The sequence below is a fragment of the Phaethon aethereus genome (genome assembly GCF_964289735.1).
Source record: "Phaethon aethereus genome assembly, chromosome: 8".
Taxonomy (NCBI): Eukaryota; Metazoa; Chordata; class Aves; order Phaethontiformes; family Phaethontidae; genus Phaethon; species Phaethon aethereus.
Genome location: NC_138584.1, coordinates 12,045,726 through 12,068,816, shown reverse-complemented (window position 1 = coordinate 12,068,816; position 23,091 = coordinate 12,045,726). Strand labels below are relative to the sequence as shown.

At 37.5% G+C, this 23,091-nt stretch overlaps 1 protein-coding gene across 1 annotated transcript in view; it reads right to left on the bottom strand.

Moving 5' to 3' along the window:
• VAV3 (vav guanine nucleotide exchange factor 3) overlaps positions 1-23,091 on the bottom strand; it is a gene marked incomplete at both ends in the record, with an annotated part of 168,268 nt that overhangs the window by 122,464 nt on the left and 22,713 nt on the right. Inside the window, one exon of the mRNA XM_082003020.1 lies at positions 16,213-16,329. Coding sequence (XP_081859146.1) covers positions 16,213-16,329 — 117 coding nt within the window. The remainder of the gene's footprint in view (positions 1-16,212; positions 16,330-23,091) is intronic.

Genomic DNA, 23,091 nt, shown 5'->3' with positions numbered 1-23,091 from the left:
CTACAACTTATTAACATCCAACAGAGCAGCCAAGAAAAAAGGGTTTCTGACAGGATTCACTACCTTGCTAGTTCAAGGCTCCTCTGGCTACGAGAAGTTTCATAGCAAGGGGATTTTTCCCCTCAGGATTTAGTCTGACAAGTGAACTAACACTGATCAATCTAAAGCCATCATAAGGTCTATCTATCAGATATCTATCTATCTATCTCTATCAGACAGATTCTCGTCTACCTGCCAAGTAGCTTTGATGCAATGGTACCAGGTCACAACATGTTTCTGAGAATGCCAACCTTGCTTTTAACATTTTGCCTAACATTATGAAACAAATTCATAGCTTAATTCCACTGCATACCCAGAGCTCCGTACTTGCAAACATGCAAGGATACGCAGTTTACTTTGATACCATACCTACATGAATGACCAATTTCACTGTGTCTGAGCAAATTGTTTTCAACATGCACACAAATAGCAGAACAAGTTCTAATATGAGTAAGTTTGAGTAGCTTCATCTACTAGTTACTATTTATTAATGAGTATATTTCATTATATTAGGGGACTGAAAAACTTTTTAAAATAATCTCATGACTTAGCATAGAAAGCAGCTCAACTTTTACATGAGTTTATGTTATTTTTACTTGGCAAAAGCAATAGTTCTCTTAAATGCTTGTAAAAACAGCTGCCTCTAAATCAGCACCTGGATTCATCTTCACTTCCCTTTTCTGGGAAACCACTTGGAAAATTATTTAACATTTTGGATTTTCTTTTTTGACAGAGTAATGTGATAAAGCACCTTTCATGCCTCTCAGAATAATATATCTAAGGAGAAAAAAGCTTATGCTCACTAACTCTTATTCACACTCCTCAACAACACACATCTTTTCTCCTGTTCATAACCAGGAACATCCAGACTACATTCCCAGCTGGCATACTTCCACATACTCCATCTACTTCAACAGTAGGAGCTGAAGACCTATCTTTTAGCATCAAACTGTGTCTGTGTTATTAGGCACAGGTGCCCAAATTAAAAAAACAAACCAATGCATCAGCATCCAAATTAGCTTCTACCCAAACGAGCAAATACCATTATCTTAAGCACTCTATTTGTCCCCCCTGAAGTAGGCAAGAGATTTGAAACTGTACAAACCCTGAACAGTAACACACAAATTTGATGAGACCCTCCTGTATGCCTCCTGCCTCCCCAGTGCTGCCCAGATGCTTGCTAGTGGACAAAACAGCAGTAACAGAGAACAGGGGCCCTCGCTGGCAGGAGCTGCTGCAGAAGAACGCACTCACATCAGCAGCACGAGTGAATAAAGCCAGGGTCTGCTTTCCATCATAACTCGAGGGTCTGAATAGCCAAGCTGTGGCCTTCTCCATGCAAAAGGAAAATTTAAGTAACTCACGTCACCGCAATGGCCTTGCAGCCTGACTTCACACCAAACTTTTATATTCACAAAAATTGGTACATCATTAACAACATCTTAGATTTTGCACACACCCACCCCCCCCGTATGCCTTTTTTCCTTTACATGCCTCAGACAACTCAGACTCCCAGCACTACGTGGAGTTTCTGCTTCTGCAAACACAAACACAAGCAGAAATGCACCATAAAAGCACAAACGTGCCATGGAGCACACTACACTTCCCTGCCTTGCACTGCACTCTCTGTTCAGCCCAGAGGTGTGCATTGGCAGAAGACTCTCTTGCTCATTCTATGCAGCATTGTCTCCACAAAGATCTTGATCAGCTTCTGGAGTTCATAAACCAGGCTTCTGAGAAGTTTTATTGCCTTATTTTCTAACACAAGCCTTCTTTTCTGTATTCAAACACCAGTAGTAGTTTTCACAGTCACATTTGTGAGTACTGATTTAATTGGAAATAGAAAGTTAAACCCTCCTCTCAGATTCAGTGTTCTCCAATTCAGTTTTAAATGAGGAATCACTTAGTGCATCTTGGAATTTGATAAATGAACTCTGAGAAACTCAGGAAAAGTAAGTCTGGTATAAGTCCAAATTTCTGACCTCTTGGGACATCACAGCAGTTCATATATTCATGCATTGATCAATACTTGTTGTAGACACCAGTACATGAATGCCCTCTCCTAAACACCCCTCTACTGCATACCAAACTGACTATTTTTTAATGTCAACTTTTTTTTTTTTTTACATTGAGAGGGAAATGCGGTTTTAAGAAAAAAAATACACAGCTCAGAGTTAAAACATCCATTTGAGTCATTCCAAATAAATTAGAACATATTTCATGGCTTGCAAATTTTAGAAATTTAAAATAATTTTATTGAACAATTTGTTTGTGTCAAAATTGTAAGTTCCTTCTTTGCAGCTTCATTTCAAGAGTTTTGGGGTTCTTTTTCAGTTTTGACAGAGGAAATAAGACTATCAGAATATCAGCTAAGAATTCTTTTCCAGAGGTTTGCTGGTGCCAAACACCACCAAAGACTGGCCTCACTGTGCTATTCAACATCTAAAAATATGCTCTGAATAAGATGCAAGTGGAAGCAAACAAAGCCACACTTGAAAATTTCTTCTTTACATGACCAAAATGAGAGAAGACACCCTGATATTCAGGTTCTAGCAAATGTATAGGAGGAAAAGCAACTGAATTACAGGATTTTCCAATAGAGCTATAGTTTTCCTCTTGCAAGTAATGAGTACTTACCTGGTAGGCAGAAAAATTTGAAGATATATTTAAATAAGCACAGGAATAACAGGACCAGTCTCCTGGCAAAAACCAAGAGACAAAATAAAACTTCAGAAACAAACCTGAAATGCAGAAATGGAAAAGGCCCAAGAAGTACTGTAGGGAGGGGGACATACACCAGGCTGCAAAGCAGAGTCATGACAGAGGCAAAGGAGGAAGGCAGTGAAGGAGACAAGGCAGTGATGAAGAGCAAACCATAACTAACCAGGGAAAATTATTTTAAACATTATGTGATGAGAGCATAATTAAGTAGAAATGGTCATACAGATTATGTTCTTTAGGTATAAAACTACACCAAGGGAGAACAAAAGCCAGCATCAAAAGCCAAGCGTGGGGGAAGGAAACTGGCAGCTCTGCGGTCCAGAGCCTGCGGCATGTGGTCAGAGCAGCCTGCTGTCTCTGTTCTCCCACTTCACCGCCTTCCTGTATCTCACCCCTTGTCTCCCTTCCATTTCACTTTAATATGGAATGTTAAAATATTGTCTATATAACTTCAAAACCAACTAGTTTTAAAAGAAATCCCAGCAAAGCTATGAACAGGAAAGCATGAAAACATTTTATCCCATACATGTCCCGTACTTCTGAACTTGTACCATGGGGGAGACATGCACTGCTACTTGGTATGATTATTGCTTTATCAACATGAAGTTTTTAAGTAGCACTTTTTTCCTAGTGTTTAGGAGACTATTCAAGGGACAGGTGGAATACTCGCTTCTACAAGGCAGACAGACATAAGGAAATATCTAAAAGCTCTACAATTTGAATAGAAATGTTCTCATGCACTCCTCATCCAGCATCAGCATGCTTAGCGCTGCTGAACTGATGGTTCATCTAATTAATACTACACACAAAGGCAAGATTTAAAATGAGTCTGGTTGTAGCTCCTACAGATTCTGAATTTATGCCACCCACCTGTGGGTGGCAAATCTCCATCAAAAAAAACAAAATGTAAATGTGAATTACTCTGTAAAAGTTCAAAATCAAAGTGCATGTTACACTTAAGTTCCTAGTATTCAAGCTCTTCACTAAGTTTCGGATGTTATCTAATGCTTGCTAGATATAGGAAAATTACTTTGTCTTTCCTATGTTCTGAACAAAAAATGAATTCATACTCCATTTTGTTTAATTTTATAAGGAAAATGTCTATAGAAAGTGAGACAATATTGGAATTGTTATTTATTTAAAATCAGATGCCTGGTCTAGAATCTACTTTTTCAATCACAAACCACATGCTAAATTGTCTTAATAACATTAATGTAAATAAAAAATATATTTATCCTAATTTAAAGCAACCTTGTACTAATTTGGCTAGGAAAAATCTGTTTGTTTTCTAATTAAGGTACAATCATGCTTTAAACAAACATTTTCTGCCACAAAATACGCAATTGAGAAAAAACATCTTCTATCCAGTCTACATCCATTCTCCAAGTTAGCATATATAGACCTCACCACTTTGAAAACGGTATGACAACACTTCTAAACCAGTGGTTTAAGAACTTTCATTAATTTCACTGAGCTAATACTTCAAGACTCATAATGAAGCTTGCTTCCAACACCCAGATCGTTTCCCACAGACCATACAGTCTGTGTCCATCCACTACGTACAGTACTCAGGTTGTCTAACCTTGCTTTTTAGCTAGCTGAAAAACTCTAAGGGAGATCCTCTCCAGATCAAAACACATTAAAACTCAGTCTCAAAATAAACCCAGAACTATGTCATTCAACAATATTTAGTATACCAGAATAAGAGAGATTAGGCTGTCATATACAACAGTGCTTAAATAGCAAAAGATGTGTATATATTGTACTTTTCACATTAACTGGTGGTGACCAAGATATATGATAAAATCCTAAGAAATCGCAACAGCCAAATAATTATCTTAAAGGCAAAAGAAAGTGATCTCAAGAGAAACATGCACAGCATTCCCGGCTGTCTAGTTGTTTCAAACAGCTATGAAACTTCCCATTCATTACCTATCGAAGGGAAGAAAGCATTTAGGCGAAAACTTGCAGGTAAAAAAAACATACTAAGAATTTTGGTCTCATTCCTTGTTCCGCTGCTTTTGAAGGCAAGAATACATTGTATGGGATCATTACACCACATGCGAACTACAACCTCTTACCAGGACTTTGACAGCGATAATATTCAGACAGTAAGTAGAGCCAGCTGTTTGGACAGTGGCTGCCACAAGCTTGGCATTGTTTCCTTTCCTAATGCCATTATTTTACTTTGTAAATCTTCCCGGGGAGCATTCTGTGAGGCGCTGGGTGACGTCACCTGCTAGTCATCTCCCCAAGCCCAGAAGCAATTCCCAAAGTATATTCAGGTACATCTGTCAGAGGGCATACAGCTACTGCTATGCCTCATACCACTCAGGAAGATTATTCTCTTTTTACCTAGCACTGGGGGAAGAGAAAGCTACATAATGTACTATTGAGTCACTGTGAAATAAACAGCATCTCTGCTTGACACTTTGAACTGCACCTTGAGTTCTGGACAACAGCTTACCCCAGTGAAGGCTGAATGGGAAACTGTGGAAAACTCCCCACCCCACCAGTGACATACATTCAATTTTTTGCTCCTCTGCCAAGTGCACAGGCAATAAATCCCCCCTCAAGTCATTTACATATTTTGGTAAAAACTGGATTATGCAGTGCACTGAATTACTCGGCTAGTATCAATTAGCCACTGCATGAAGCACATCATGTGCTTGCACAATGTCACTGATGTATTTTTGCTCAAATCGGTTCTACTTTAAGGTGCTAAAAGGTTTAAAGTGTTTCTAAAGATTACTTTGGGGGAACAAAATATATTCATGGGAACTAACCCTCTATTGGTTTTCTTAAGTAATCTTGCCAAATGTCCCTTACATGTTCACAGAACAACATGGTCTTCAGTTAAAGATATATTCAAACCTATACACAACTATTTAATTGGGACTTTTATTAAGGTTAAAATTTGCATATAAAATATGCTTGGAATAGCACCTTCCAAAAATTCAAATAATATCCTTTTGTCAGCTTCATCAGCATCACACCGCATTGTACAGTATACCTATGTTGCTACTTCCTATCAAAGGCTCTTTACAGACAGGTCTTGTGACCTATGCTGGCATATTACAGTTTTAAACTCTAATTGGGTGAAATCTAAGAACCGATTTACTTGTAGAGGTTAGCAGTAGCTGAGGTGTGTCATTTAATTTCACTTTTGTTAATCATTTTATTTGACAATACTTTTAATTTCTTCTGTTATGTTACTTTTTGCTTAGCAACTATCATTATTTACTACTGTTTTTAAACAGGTTCCCAGGTTTATCAGCTAATACAGTCAACATAAAAATTTAAACTGAATTATTTTTTTATTGAATAGTTATTTTGGAAATTAAATCCTCAAATGTTTCACCTTCAAAATCTTATTAAGAAAGCCATGAAAATGCAAACAATCTTAATCTGTTTAATAGAACTTCTCCAAATAAATCTCATGTCATGCTTCAGGGTTAAAAACATTTAAGATCCAAAACCTAAGATCCAGCATTTCTGCTGTAACAAGTTTTGACCAAAAGGAAAAGCCACCTCCCTGAATTCACTGTTTGCATAGATAGATGCATTAATTTTGCCAGCAAGATAGTCTTACTATCTCAATCACCTACAAATGATACAAGCTTTTCAGATATTTATAAATATGTTGAAATACACTTTTCTGACTTATTTTTTCATTACCAAACTATTTCAAGTATCCATCCTTTTCAAAGGCATGCAGTAGCTGTGCGTCTGACATCTATTCATAACACAATTACTGTGTCAGAATGAAAAACAGGAGAACACAATTCTTTGTTAGCAAGCATCTCTCTAGCCCCTTCACCAACATGTTAAGTAAAAGCCCTCCAACACATTTTGTAAACATTTCTCATTAACTCATACCTATTTCCTTTTTATGAAATACTCAAACGTTGTTTCCTGCTGCAAACCATTCACCACAGGTTTCACTTCTATTGAAATTGGACAGAAAAGGCAGTGAATGAAATTACAACCAACCTAACTACCACAGCACTCTTCAGGCTAAACCAACCCCAAATTTTTAATACTTACTAAGAAACAAGCAAGGTGGTCTCCCCCTTGACTGCACAAAGAGAGGGACTCTACAGACTGAGCAGAAAAATCACAGTCTGGCTTTCCACCAGCATAGTAACATATCCTGGGTTTGGCCCCATGATGTCGTTAGCAGCTAGTCTTGGAGAACGCTTATACTTGCTTGACTAAATCTTCACAGGAAATCCCAACACTGCAGAAGTGATGGCTTAAGCCACTATCTTCCTAGCTCAAAATTTGTGCCTCTCCGGTAGAGTTCAAGAGTAGTCCAAATCTCTCTGGTGGAGGTTTAGCACAGACACTCTTCAATAATGTTTTACACTCATTATATATAGGTATATCTAGAGGCTAGAAGACATCTTTCAGTAAAAGAGAAGTTTAACTATTTCAAATCATTCCAAGGAAAAAATAGGAGGAAAAAAACCAAAACTTAGTAATTACACTTTCTCTAACTTTTTTATATTGGAAAGGAGCAAAGAAATTCACTGACTTTATAATTTGAAAACTATGCATAGATAATATATCAAGTTAATTGAATTGCTGTTGTCATCATTAATGCATACAACAAAAAAGACATTTGGCAAAGCAACATAGGGACTGATAACTATTTCAAGTTGCTCACTTAATATCCTTTTTGTTTGTTTGTTTCTGCTTCCCTGCCTCATAATCTTTGATTTTTATCAAGACGCAGTCAGCTAAGATTCGAAGTGAGCTGCAGGAAACAATAAGAAAAGCAGATAATCGTGCACAAAAAATGTTCTAGGTAATTGATAGTGTTGCTCGTCTGAGCAAGAGACAGACACAAAAGGCCAGGCACAGAGGAATGGTACTGCACATTAGGAAGAACGCAGTTTACCAGTATCGTAGTAATTAAGCTAAGTTTCTTGTATGCAAAACTCTTCAAGGATGCACCAGTAAGAAACTGAATGCTTTCTTATGTAGATCCTACACAAAATCATTTCCAATTTTAAATCGAGTGCCCAATTTAGTATTACTTTTGAATAAGCATCCTACTGTATCTTGAACATGTCATACAGCTTATTTGGAGACAGATTTTTTTTTTTTTAAACAACGATCTTCTCAGATTCTCTTCTGTAGCCTTTATTAAAATCTCAGGTAGACAAGTAAAACTGAAATATGTCAAATGGGTTGATTCAGATAGATGCAAAGCTAGAAAATACATTGCAGAGAAAAAGAGGTAGAGACAAGTACAACCAGGAAAGCAGCATAAAGGCCCAAACATAAGAAGTGATAAACCACATATTAAAGAGCTGAATTAATACTTTTACAGTAAATACAGCATCAACACACAAATCATGAAGATACATGCCTTAAATCCAAAGGAGTGTGGTGGTGTATGCATTTTTCAACAAGAATAGTAGACCACTTTTTGCATGGTAATTAAGCATGCTGAAGTGCATCAACACTAAAGCACCTTGTATAGCCTATTGTCCCTTATTACCTAGAAACCTGGAGATTTCTACTATTTCAATACAGCAGACAAGCACACAGGCTGTCCTTGACCTGCTTATATTTAAATACGATAACCAAAGCTGCTCTGTCACTTCACCTCTCACCATCATTTAATAGTAACAGGGCTTACTTCTTCAGATACAAGAGTAGCCACATGTTCAAAACAACCCACCCAACCCTGTAAAAAGACTATACTTGAGTATATACATGGCTTAATGAAACGTTAGATTTGAATATGACTGTTACAAGCAGACAGAAAGTGTAGTCCAAACCACTCACAAAGTTCTCTCCCTAGAAATAGCAATACAAATTCTAAACAAAGAGGAGACAAAGCAAAGCCTGAACACAACTTGCACTGGCACGAGTCTTTTCTCATGATGTAAAAAAGGATGTGCAGTCAACCATGTCCGAATGTACCATCACGGAAAACTAGTATACAAATGAAGAACACCATTTTAGATCTGAAATGGAGAGCACCTTAAAAATATCCGCTCCTATAAAACAAATCCTGAACTAAATGCAAAGTCCAGTCTGAGACTGCGATGGGGTAAAATTAATTAAAATAGGAAAACATCCAGGTAGTTTGGCTAGCAATGTGTATTAATGGTAAAACATTAATTGTTGCCACAGATGTTAATGTAACTTTGCTATAAGCCTTAAAGCTTATAGGTCTGTATGTCGGATCAAATCTTCCCTATCTAGGCTGTGGGAAATTAGTTAGGAAACAAGAGCAAATGACTACACTGGGTTTACCCAATTCCTGGCTAGGGAAATAAAAGGCTGATGTGCAATAGATGGTCTTCTCTAGTGCTGAGACTACGCAGCGACACCAAGTTCTCTTTCTTCCCTTCATCACTTCCACAATATAAATGGAACAAACAGGAACAAAACAGGGGGAAAACAAAACAAAACCCCCATAAAAAAGCCCACCCCCAAACAACAAAAAAGTCCAGGAAATCTCCTTCATTACACAGTGGTGGTATTTTTTACTCAGAATCTAATACCTATAAGCAGACATGAGGAATATCAACAGAAAGCAAATGTCCCCGCAGCTCAAGAGGCAGAGGACCATTAAGTGAGTAAAAACTAAGTCCTTTAGCCCTACTTGAATATTCTGACTTGAATATTTAATTTGCACCACTGATGACAAAAATAGAAGTGCATTGAACCAAAAAATCACAAACCAAGCCTTTTTAAGCTAAGGAGAAAAAAACAATCTTGCATCTTAACAAGATGGAAATTCAAACACAATTTGCAATAGGCTTTTTAGGCTGATGTCAAGTCCCTTTCATGTAGTAACTGGAAATACCAGAATGACCAACAGGCCCAGGTAACTGCAATAGCCCTGTACTATTTGTTTCTAGAGACATAATGATTTTATGCCTATGTCATTTCAATCTCAAAATCCCAGAGCAGAGAGGATAACAAGCAGAGAACCCAGGCGGCAAGCAGAAGAATCTAAGTCAAAGTGGGAGAGGGATTCTCTTAGAAATTAACTATACTTAACTGCAAGCATGAGAGAACATGGCACAGCTTATACAAATTGTACTTCAACTTCTCCTCTTCCACCCCTCTTCCATCTATCCAATGTATTAACAGTAAACTGCCATGCTTTTCCTCTTTGGAAGCCTCCAGGTTTTGCAAGAGAGGGAGGGGGGAAAAAAAACCACACCACACAAAAAAACATGTTTCCTATTGTTCTTAGAGGGTGAACAATTTCACTATCACAGGAAAAAAAAGATACATATAAAACTCTTCAAAGTACATACGAACTTCATCTGCAAGCCACTCATCTACTGCCTTCTGGTTTTATTTATAGTTTATATTTGTGTTACTATGACAAATATTTATAAATTAAGGAAGTTTGGGGTTAGTTGTCAGTTTCACCATCAACTTTTGGTTACTGCAATGCTCGTATTGCAAGTACTGCAAGGAATTAATTCCCTGCTTAAAAATAAGGTTTAAAAATATTTCTATAAGCAAGTGTGTGAGAAGTCTTAAACCCTGTTAAACCTATTCAAGCTCCAACTGTCCTCCTCCTCCAAAACTTCTTCCACCTCAAACCAAAATGCATGCTACCAGAATTCAATGCTATGAGTTCAGTGTCCCCAGGACAGGTGAATAGAGAAAGAAGTTGAAATCTGTCTATATCTTCTGTTTCTTCATTCTCACACATTCACAAGTACACCTACACAGAATCACAGAATGGTAGGGGTTGGAAGGGACCCCTGAAGATCATCTGGTCCAACCCCGCTGCCAAAGCAGGATCACCTAGGGCAGGTTGCACAGGAACACGTCCAGTTGGGTTTTGAAGGTCGCCAGAGAAGGAGACTCCACAACCTCTCCGGGCAGCCTGTTCCAGTGCTCCGTCACCCTCAAGTTTTTCCTCATGTTGAGGTGGAACTTCCTGTGCTGCAGTTTGTGCCCATTGTCCCTCGTCCTATCACTGGGCACTACTGAAAAGAGACTGGCCCCATCCTCCTGACAGCCACCCTTCAGATATTTATAGCCATTGACAAAGTTCCCTCTCAGCCTTCTCTTCTCCAGACTAAACAGCCCCAGGTCTCTCAGCCTTTCCTCATACAAGAGATGTTCCGGTCCCTTAATCATCCTCGTAGCCCTCCGTTGGACTCGCTCCAAAAGTTCCCTGTCTCTCTTGAACTGGGGAGCCCAGAACTGGAGACAATACTCCAGATGAGGCCTCACTAGCGCAGGGTAGAGGGAGAGGATAACCTCTCTCGACCTGCTGGTCACACTCTTCTTAATGCACCCCAGGATACCATTGGCCCTCTTGGCCACCAGGGCACATTGGTGTCCCATGGATAACTTATTGTCTACAAACCTTGAAGGAGTTCAAGTGTCATTCATCCCACACCAGTTCGTCTCACTGAAACATTTGAAAACATCAAAATGCTACTCCTAAAAGTAACTGTGCAGCTAGCTTCTTGAGCAAACCACTAAGTTGTTTTAGTTGGGTTTTTTTTAATTCTACCACTGAAAGAGAATGAAGATACAGAGCTCTATCTTTAATGATTGTCTTGTTTTTACCAGTTCATTTCTCTTTCTCCATTTTAATATCTTTACAAAAATACGCCATAATGTCTTGGCATGTTCCCCAATGCTCTGCAGTTTTAATATGAGTCTATTACTGAAAGTGCTCATATTTTGCTCTATTGCCTCACTCATTAAATTTACCAAATAAAAAGTGAAATAACTGAGGTTCATCTCAAATGCTTCAGTTTTATTGAAGATTTCCTAAACATTTTTCCACCTCTCTCTTTCTGGAAAGGTATATAACTTTTTATAACAACTGTTACTCTTTGTTGTGTTGATTTTGGTGTCTCTCATGCACATCTGCCTGATCTTCCTGGAATCTCTTAAACCTGAGGGAATACTAGTAACACCAGGATCATCAACTTCAGCATGACTTCTGCTGCGTCATAGCCCAGATTTCCTTTGTGCTAAGAGAGTCACAAAAATGATCACAAACTACATGACCTTAGTATATGCACACAGTATTTGCACAGCAGTTGCTTGCTCTGACATAAACTAGCCTTTTAAGTGTCACTGGAGAGTTAGCTACACTAGAAATTATGTTATATGCTTTTAAACAATTAAGTACTTGTTTGATTGGTAGCAGTTGATATTTGATCCCCTGGTTTGTTTGTTTTTTTAAAAATCATGATTGAATATTTTATGTTATTTCTAGACATCTACTGCAGGACACCCACTGGGGGGTTGTCTATGACTCTGTTCGTATTAGATCAGTTATATCGTAAACACTCTGTGCTCAGTTATACATTGCTTAGAATATGTAAAAGCAGAGTACACCAAGTTCTTTCTCTGACAATATCTGGACACAATTTTCCCCTCCAAGACCTCAAACACAGCTCTCTCAGGCCAGGGAGCATCTATGGACATCAACAGGCACTGGAACTAATCCTCAGATTCCCATTTCTGTAACACATTAGTTGCAAACTTCCTTCAGAGAATAGGGATAGCAACAATTTGTTGCGGCGTACCAAACAGCAAACACTGCTGTTTGAGCAGTGTGCAGGGCTCACAGAGCTGAAAGAACAAGTATCAACATTATTTGTTGATTCTGGCACACAGGTAGAAAGGAAGAACCTGACAACCCTGCGCTAGTGAAAAATGACTCTCCAGGATGGAATTCATAATGAAAACACTGTCTGGCACCCCATGTGCGTGGGAGGGCATTTCATGCTCTGTCAGGAACTTAATGCAGCAACAATGAAATGTACTGATAGAAAGGTGAGTGGGAATGGGTGAACGCTGTAGAATTCAAGGAAAAACAAGTTTTATATAGTTTTAGAAAGCATGATTTAAGAACCTCTCCATTTCTGTGTAATGTAGCCCCTCTTTTTTCAAGCACAGTCAGTCTAAAAATAAGAAAATATGTGCTATTATACTTGAAACAGAAGAAAACCCTCATCTAGTAACAGCTGGTATCAATAATATCATACAGAATGTACATATTAAATACATATGCAGGGGTTACCTGCTTCCCTGTTTCTTTACCTATTCTCTAACTATCTACATGTTGCTACTTCAGCTTCACCTCTAATTTCCATCCACCCCACATACACTCTTTTTTTCTCATCACTGAGATCAAAGAGTCTCTGCAAAGTAGAGCACAAAGTTCAAGTCAAATTTTCATACGTTATGTCAAACCTGAAAACAGCTCATTTACCCCTAGCTATTCAACACAAGTTTCACCGTTACATCAAACATTTTGTAACCAATATTTCACAATGCTGTTAAGTCCTATGACTATATAGGCAGTGCACAGCTGCTACGTCTACCATGCACAGGGTTTTGCTGCCATTTTCTTTAGAGTTGAAAAACATCAGAATTTTTTTTTTAAAATTACAGTTTCCATCACCAGGTCTCATTTGATTTTTCCCTTCAATCTTATTTCCTTGAAGGCATGCTGTTCATTTACAGTTGACACATTTCTCCTGTTCCCTCCTCTAGGATGCTTAAACAGTCATTGAAATCTGTCATATTAAGCAGAATATTCCATCATAAGACAACAAATTCAGTAATCATTTGTTTATAAATTCAGTTGAAGCATTTAAAAGTACCAGATATATAAGGCTTATGGAGTCACCTCAGCTACAGTTTATTGACATCTGCGACTAATAACTACTCGCCAACTTCTCACATCTCAAGACAGCTTCCAGTACATTCAAATGTGTTAGAGGCTGTCAATATTGCACACATTCATTCCATTACCTGTTTGGTCAATGGTTTGAAAAACAGACTGTTTCTAAACCATATTATCCTTCTTGTTTGTGCTTGTAACCATTTTAAGATCACTCATATTTTGTACACATTTAGGGAGAGCAGTTCAAAGAATTGTTTTAGAAATAGCAGAGTGACTTGGTTGCAGTAGCAGGAAAAATACACAGCTAAAACAGCAGAGTGACCTGGTTGCAGTAGCAGGAAAAATCTGCAGCCAAAACTGTCTTTTTGGCCTTTTGCATATATGTAACTTCAATTCAAGAAGGCTGGAGATTTAGGACTAGCTTGAGGTTGTTATTCACAGGAAAAAATAATGAAGGGGAAAGTTGAGAAGCAGAGAACAACTTGAAAGAGATAAGCTTTCTTATTCTCACCGCTGCTACTAGCAATCAAAATTTCCAAAGTGATAGGTACATTATCAGACATGCAATCAAAATCCCATGCCACTTTACAGATACTCTCAGCTAACTGTACAAACATGACACAATTTTTAATACAGTTGTCATTTTCTCCTCCACTTTTTTAATGGCCTCAAGTTCACCAACTGCTTTAGGAAGGTGACTACATGCTCATTTGCAGTGGCTAGTAAAGTACACAGAGCAGCCTATCTAAATACAGCATATTGCAACCTCCACTCGGGTCTGGCAAGCTTCCACACAAGCACGCAATGGAAACAGCTGAACAGCAGAGCCATTATCCACCTAGAAGTGTGCCCAGCACAGCTACTGCAACGATTGCACAGGCTTGTTCAGTTTAGCATCTCCACCTCTGCACAAGCAGCTGTTACCACGCGCATAGTTAGCCTCATTAGAGAGTCCCACACACAAGTGTCTTTCAAATTTATCACTCCATTTTTTACCTGGTAGATTTCCAAGAAAGGTGACAAATTCACTGAAGAGGCCAAGACTAGAGAAACCATTGCTTGTAAGAACTATCACCATCGCTAAAACTGAAATACCAGTACCAGGAATAATTAGTCTATTTGTACTATACTGTGGCAACAAACATGGTAAAAAAATCCATGTCTCCACAACCAATTTTTACTTTGGGAAATGAAATAAAATACTAAATGTTATGGATGGAAGACCAATTACTCCACTTACATAAAATTGTATTCTAAAATAAATTCTGTTAAAATGACAATTAAAGAGTGCCAGAAACACATTTGTTGGGTTAAATTCAACCTTAATTCAGAACTCGCTTACTGGGTATTTAATGATGCAGCAATAATCATTTGCACTACAAAATACTTCTTCAAAACTAGACTGTATTTAAAAAAACCAGGCTGGTTATGTTTATGTGGCACAAAATATGAAACTCTCAGCAATTAATTAGAACATACAATAGTAAAAAATTTCTGTGCATTAGGCATAGGTATCAAAGATTTGAAGCAGGCATTAAGATATTTGACTTATTAAATACCTTAAATAAGACATTGCTAGCGCACAACAAAACAAAACCAAAAATTTTAATTCCTCTGTTACTTGCACAATCAAAACAAAAACAAATCTATTTCTTAATAAGCAAGACACTAAACTTCTAAGACCGACCACATTCTAACAAAAGCTTTGTCTTGAATATGATTTATGAGGACAAAAGATGTTCGGCATAACTAAAGAACAAGTGGAATTACCAAGTTTATCTAATTTTATATTTAAAGGACTTAAAACCAGACAAAATATTCAGAAAAATAATTAGATATTTTTGTTAAGAGTAATCACTGAACCATTTCAAACAGTCATATTACAGCCCTGATTCATGATTGCACTCTTACATCATCTTTACCTTTATGTCTACTTATAAAAAGAACAGTGCATAAAAACTAGTTAGTAAAAGTATGATCTCTTAAAGAAAAGGAATAATGCTTGAAATATTCTAAATTTGAATAAATAACTATTTTTAGCTACTTCAGCTAATTTTTAGACCCTTTCCTGTGAAATTAGGGTAATGATACCCTATGACTCAAAAGCAGAAACCGAAGTTGAACTGAACATATGCTGGCAATGACAGATTAAACAGATATGTAGGAGGTTGTGAACAATAGACTGGAAAAAGCTTTTATATAGAGAGTAACTAATGATAGTCTTACAGAATCTACTTCAGGCCGTGTAAATTAGAATAGTTACATTAATCCACCCCAGCTTTATCTGAGCTTTACAGCAGGTGAGAAAAAACAATAAATTTAAAAATTGTTAAAAAAAAAAAACAACCCAACTTTCAAGGTCAGATACATGGGTGAATTCCAAGCATTTGACACTAAAGAAACATGCTCTGTGCCATGTGGTCTTTACAATGTATAGGCCCAGGGTTTCTGATTCCACACTGTTTAGGTCAAAAGTAATTTCACCAGACAGCACTCGCCCACAGTTTGCTATCTTCACACATTTCATTTACCTTTACCTCAGCATCTTTCAATCAGGCTTTTTAATTTATCTATGCTTTTCACACCTTCAGGACTTTCCTACCAGGGATTTTTCCTCTGCCCTTTATTAGCCTCTCCAATGTAAATCTAGTTCTTCTGCTTTCTTAATTCTTCCCTCCTGTTTTTTTACTAATGAATGCTCATCCATTAGTTACAACTTCTACACTACATCTACCATGAAAGTCTTCTATACTCAAGTAGCAGACCACAGGTGTTACTCAAGATATAAGGAAAAGGTTCCTTACCTTTCCAAAATCTCTCACATCAAACAAATCGAATGCTTCAAAAAGTTCACTTTTCTTCATCCCAAATATTTCACAACATGCCGAAAGAAAAGTCCTTATATTCTTCAAGCAAAGAAACTAGGGGAAAGAAAACAAAAATACTAAGCATCAAGTGTGACAGTTACAACTTGTGTGCTCACTTTGGTCACAAATACATGACAAAATTCAACGATACAATTATTTGTAAGTCAGCACTTCCGCTATGCTGTGATCTTCCACTGGTTCCAATTCAGCCATAAAAGTTCCCTTCAGACTCAAAAGCATTAACCAAATTCTGAGTAGACTTTGTGAACAGAAACTATTTCATCTCTTTTTAAATAAAGTTACCTTAAAATTATATTACTATGAGAAATGTATTCATCAAGTGTCTTCAGCTGCTAAGATAAAAGTCTAGTTTGAATGTTTTAATGAACACACATGCACTATTTTGACACACTAAAGACATTATGAATACATATTCTCCATCTGGCACACAGAAGCAGATGAAATCTCCAATTCAGAAGTCATTTACAATTTATCTAGTGGAGATTTAAGAACCTCAAACCACCTTGATTTTTGTACTGAATAAAAGGCTGTTTCCCCTGAAGTTATCCACACGCATCAATGATCATCTGAGTCTGGAAAAGAATAAAGCTTCTACCACAGTGCTCTCTTTACAAGATTTTTAATGCATTTTCCTGTAGACTATTTTTTTAAAAGACCTTACCAGTACAAAAGACAGTAACTATGACTAGCACTGCAGTAACTAAAGAGGGATAGCTAAAAAGTACAATATCCATTCTTGATAATTGTTAGCACCATAAGGTATTAGGGCATTAGCTCCATAAAGATGCTGTTGTAGAGTCTTACGATTCACTATGCAGTCCAGTTCAAAAGCAAATACAATATTTAAAAGCAACAATATTTCAAATGACCCAGCACTGTGCTTTGATTATGCATTTTAAAAGTACTGATACAGCAGCTCAATATTTAAACTGAGTTCCTAGAGTTCTCCATGTTATAGTGGATTCATAAGAATGAAGATCATTTACATTAGGATCGATTATATAATTGCTGTATCTCTCAACTGAATGTTGTTTATAAAAGCAGTATGTTTGATATTAATACAGACTGAGTGTCACGGCCATACCTTTCCCGAGTGCAAAGTAATAAATACCCAAACTGCTCACTCAAAGTATGTCACTGCTTTACTTTCAGCATGAGACAACAAAATACCTATTCAACAGGGAGCCCTACTTCAGTCTTACATAGAACTAACCAGCCAGACAGAGAAGCAGCAGAGCACCCGATAGATCAGATTTACAGCAAGGTTACAGATGTGAAAGCACCGATTCAACAAGAAAAGCTTCAAGAGCAGACAACTCTAGTATATGGTTGTGGACATCAAGACAACAGCCGACAAACTCATTGCAAAGCATCACAAAAGCAATCCCTACCAAAGCCAAAGCTCCCAGGAAGGCACCTGTGACTGACAACTGTCACAGCAAGCGTAAGGGGCCACAGATGTACCAGGTGGAGCTGTAGCCTCCATCCTCCCCTCCACTCCACAGCCCTGTCTGCACGTGCTCCCCACCCACATGGGGCAGTGGGTGCTGGGCTACATACTGGGCTGCTCAAGGACAACACTGCATCTACGCTGGACTGCTTTTATGCCTAATGAAATTTGAAAAATGAGTCTAGCTTGCTTAGTCAATATCACAAGATTCTCTGATTTTGCACAGATTATAATTTTCACATCACAATTACAAGGTTGAAGGCTAAGAGATGTAAAACGTATGTGCTGCTTCCACCATGACACCGGCAGAAAGAACCAGAGGCTGGTTTGGGACTCCACAGCTTTAAACGCAAGATGGCACATACAAAGTGATTATTGGTTTTTGATTTATTTTTTTCCTGATATTTTTTTTCCCCCAGGTTTTTTATTATTTTTCTTAAAAGCCATCAAGGGCTACTAGGTTTGTCCAATGCAGAATACTGATTCAACTTGAATACCAATTTACTTTCTTACATTAAAATTGTCACAACCACTGACAAATTTTTTCCTCACTCGAAAACTCAGCTGCCTTTTTAAGGCAGCTTTTAATACTAAGTTTTGAGTTTTGATTAGTAAGTGCTGAAGTCTGCCAGTGCAAAGAAAACTTGCAGCTGTATTAAGTCATTTACCTCTAAAGAGAGCAATAAGTTAAAGGAGAGACAGTAGCTGTCATGGGCCTAAAATCTTGCCTAGATCTGCTAGAGAGCATTTTAGCAAGTTGCATTTAGCTTCTTAATATAGTTAAAAGAACAGTTTCATGTATCAGCAGTTATACACAAACAAAATGCCCTTCCCATTCTCTGAAATTTCTCTAATTATCCTTAACAGAGGTTACTGTAAGTAATAAATTAAATTCTTTGGAATATTCTAACAGAGACACCAAAGAAGAATCTAATTCCCCATCCCATCCCCCCTTTTTTTAAATACTCACTAATTCATTAAGCGGTAAAGTGCACTTAACATGTATCATATGTTAAACAGACTTGACATAATTATAATATAATATCCAACAACCATATGACAACACAGCAGTTATATTACATGTCTTGTAGGCTCTAGAAACTAAGAGCATTTGTCATTTGACTAAGCATTTGTCAAATCTACCTGCACTTGAGATGGGACCACATCATCAATGACTGTGTGCCAAACAGTGCCGTTAGCAGAAGAAGCCTCCTAACAAAAATAGTCTAAAACCCCTGCTAGTTCAAAGACTGCTCAGTGAGTTTAGCTGGGCATCTAATGATTCCGTATCCATCGATTTTCTCTTGTAAAATGAAAATGAAAGGCTTATTACTAAACTATTCAGCTAACTGCAGTAGCTACCAAGATAAAACCTTAAGACTACTAAAATCAAAATGTGTTCATATTTATATTGCACTCATTTTGGAATAAAGGCGGGGGGGGGTGTCTTTAAAAAGCACTTGTTACACACTACTCATCTTTTAGAAAAGTTATTTGATTATATTACCCAGAAAACTTTGAGAAATATTTCCAGAATTTTATATTGTAATCTTCTAAAGAAACAATTTTCCTCAATGAAAACAAAGAAAGATTTTTATCACTGTGGTTATTGTATGAAGAAGTACAAATTAGTAAAAGAAACCTCCAAATTAAAAAAGGGCATACACCTAAAATCTAGGAAGTCCTATAAAAGACAACCCTCCTCGCTGGCAATAAGGAAAAGGCACCATCAGTCTGCAGTCTCTCATTAGTAAGTACATTCCTCAGGATATTTGGAAACCTACTACATTATTGTGTTTCTTTTTCAAAGAAAAACATTATACTTCAGCACACCACAAGGGAGATCATTAAAGGCATAAAGAGCAGTTGGGTACCCAGTTCTCTTAGAGATGCAAGGAGAGCTAGTCATCTCTCACTTGGTCTAATCTCCAAAAGTCTCCTCCACAGGAAATGTTGGCCATCAGTACAAGAACTGGTTTCTCTTCATTAAAAGTTAACATAACTTAAAAACATTCTCTTGAAACAGTTAATGCTGCCTTCCGTTTTTTTTTTTAATTACATGGCTACATTATGAGATGGCAGTCCAAGATTCTTAATATGCAGATCAGTAAAAATATTGCAATAGGGTAGTATAAGCCATGAGTCCAAAAAAGTTTACACTAGTGAAAAATACAGCTTGTATCTGGCTCATCTCCAGGTATACCATGAGAGGAGAGCACACCCAGCACCTGGAGACAGATCGACAAAAAAAAAAAAAAAAAAAATCACAACCTGTTGTGGTTCAGGACCCTGAGAATAATTTTCAATATTAACATTTGTAGATCATCAAGACATTTCTAAAGCACCCTGATGTTTCACAGCATAAGTTGTTACACTACTACAAACCAATAATGTTGTCATTGTCAGGGCTGCTGAAATGGTGCGACTCTTGTGATAAACTACTGTGTTTTTATGGAACAGTTTAGAGTTTTACTGGCCTCTGGTTCATTCTGCACTGAATTTAATTTTGTAAGAGGTATTAGCACAACATTTATTGAAACAAAAAGCAAGTTTGGAAAAAAAAGTCTACCACCTGAAAAAGCAGATACGGTTTATGTAATTGGGACTGTATTTATCTGAACAAATGGAAGAGAGTGGGCAAGCCAAATTATACGAAGTTCCACAGAAAAAGCATGCTGTTTTCTACCATAACGTTTACCACTTCACACAAAAAGAAACATTTATTTGAGGCTTTTTCAGCACAGTACAGTTATGTGTGCTGACAGAAGTATACAGAAATATGTTACAAAAAGGTATTGAATAGAAAGGACTAATTAGACACAAAAAGCACTGGCAGGACTATAGCTGCCCACAGGGAAGAGGGATTTCTCTAACCAGGCCTCTAATACAGTGAAAGATTAAATAAAAAAGAAAAAAGAAAAAAAATCAATTTGATATATACTCTATTCATATAATCTTAGAGGTATTTCTCAGAAAATACATTTTAGCACTGAAGCACTTCAATGGAATAAAGGCCTGTTTGGTACAGACCATAATATTCAGTATCTAGATGTATCTTTTGTACTAAAAGCACTCCTAAGGGTGTTGAGAGACCAACACAAAGAGCTATGAAGATCAAATTCTGCCGTGAGACATTTATATGAAATTCCAACACAGCGACACCAGTCAGGCGAGTGAAAACTGAAAGGTCAAGAAATTACAGGTATTTAGGAAAGACAGTTCTAATCCACTTTCAATTTTTTTTTTTTTTTTTTTTAATTACCAATAGTGGAAAAAAACAGCTATTTGTATTTATTTCAATTTCCACCTCCTTTTTATTATGGTGATTTAGTCACAAACAAGGAAGAAAGCTTGGGTAGCTGGCAGTTTCCTTATGTTTGTTATCTGGATTAACAGACATTCATATTGCATTTAGGACAAACTAGAGAACATACTAAAGCCTGAGCATCTGAGGCAGTCTATATAGATGCTAGGCTATAAAGCAGTATTAAAAACAAAATGGATCACTGTCACTATGCCATGGAAGGTGTTGGGTTTTTTTCCCGTGTGGTTTACTTTTACTGACATTGTACACCCATCCCTTTGTTACCACACTTCCCTGGCTTTTTTGTATGTTGCGTTCACAGCCCCACACAGACTTCAGGTGGTTCCCAATAACTGCACAAGAACCGAGGCCAGTTACTCATAGCCACCATCACGTAGAAACTATGACAAAAGAATAAAAACATAGAAAAAGAAGGACTCTGCTTAGCCAATTGTCCACTAAATCCATCTCACCTCCTGTGGGAGAAACAAGGCATGTCAATCAGGGAAAGTCCAGAAATCTTCCCTTCCTGTTCCTCCTCTACATGGCACCACTTTATAAACTGCACAGCTGCAGCTATTTGCCTTTGCCTAGTCTTTAAACAGCTTTATAGGCATAAACGAGAAATGGTGGGGTTTTATGTAACAGCAAGCATTTTTATGACAAATATAGTTGAGGAAAGGCCAGACATTCAAAATAAGTATATAAGGGGGAACTAATCAGATGAACAAATTTGGCTTCAACTCACACATCTCAGAAGGAACAATCACTTTTTTTAATTTGTGAAATACTGATGTTACATACAAGGAGGCATATACAGGCTTATGAGGATGGGAGATTCTTCTATTAGTCATTTATAGTCTCGGAAATAGAAGGCAGAAGAATAGGAGAGGAACAAGTCATTGCCAGAACACTTATATGCTCTTCCTATAGCTCAGCACTTACTGCAAAACATGGGCTCCTGACCATTCCTGTCCATTTCTGGCACACTGCAGAGAACAGCTGGGAACCAAAATATCATTTTGATTTCCACTCTGTTCCTGAGAATATATGCAAAAAGGAAAATAATGCAGTTATACCTCTTGAGCAAAAGCAGAAATGTGAAAATTGTCATAATGGATTTAACTGGAAGAATTGTTTTCCTACATTCTGTCAACAAGACTGATATGTGCAGATTCTTTCAGTGGAAGAAAGCAACAAAACGGAAGAATTTGCCTCCTCAGAGTTTCTTTCAAAGAAGTTGGTTAATGCCCTGTGGGTTGCAGATTTTTCTCTTCTCACTTGTATCAGTATTTGTTGCAACAACTTGTGTTAACAGGAGTAACATAAATTCCATACTAATGCTGTTTGAATCCTGCCAAGTTTAATCTAAAATCCAAATTTAAGACAGAGATCCAGGAACTCCCTACTGGGACCAAACAGCATCATCACCTCTTCTAGCCACAAAGTGAAGATACTGTGACCATAGCTAAGCTACACAGCAAGACCAAAATTGTACCTTGAACCTATATACATAAAAAAGCAACAGCAACTAGAGATACAGACCCAAGGGTTTCATCAGCTCCTACATAATGTGCGTGCACAAGAAATATCTAGCTTCCTTCAAATTCTTTCAGCCACAGCCAATAAAGGAAGAAAATTAGGTACTTACAAATACAGCTCCCCATATATCAAGGGCTCCTTTCCAGAAGCCAGGCTGGATGGTTCCCCAACACATGCCATCTTTGACAGACCAATCCCTAAAGCAAGGTTACCAAAATAGGAGCACGCTATACCTCTATTAGATGACACGGGCTTTTTTAATATCTACATGTTCATTAACTGAGATTACTAGGTACACAGATGAAGCAGGGGCCCACTGTAGTACTGGCAGAATTGTACATTCAGGGTTAATAATTCAACACAGAAGTCATTCCTGGCTCCTTCACAGATTTCAGCAGCCAACGCAGATTAGATTAGTTCTGCTCTGCCAAAAGGAATAATTATCACTATATGCAGTAAAAAAATAGCTGTAAGGATTCTAAGTGAATGAAGTATGGAC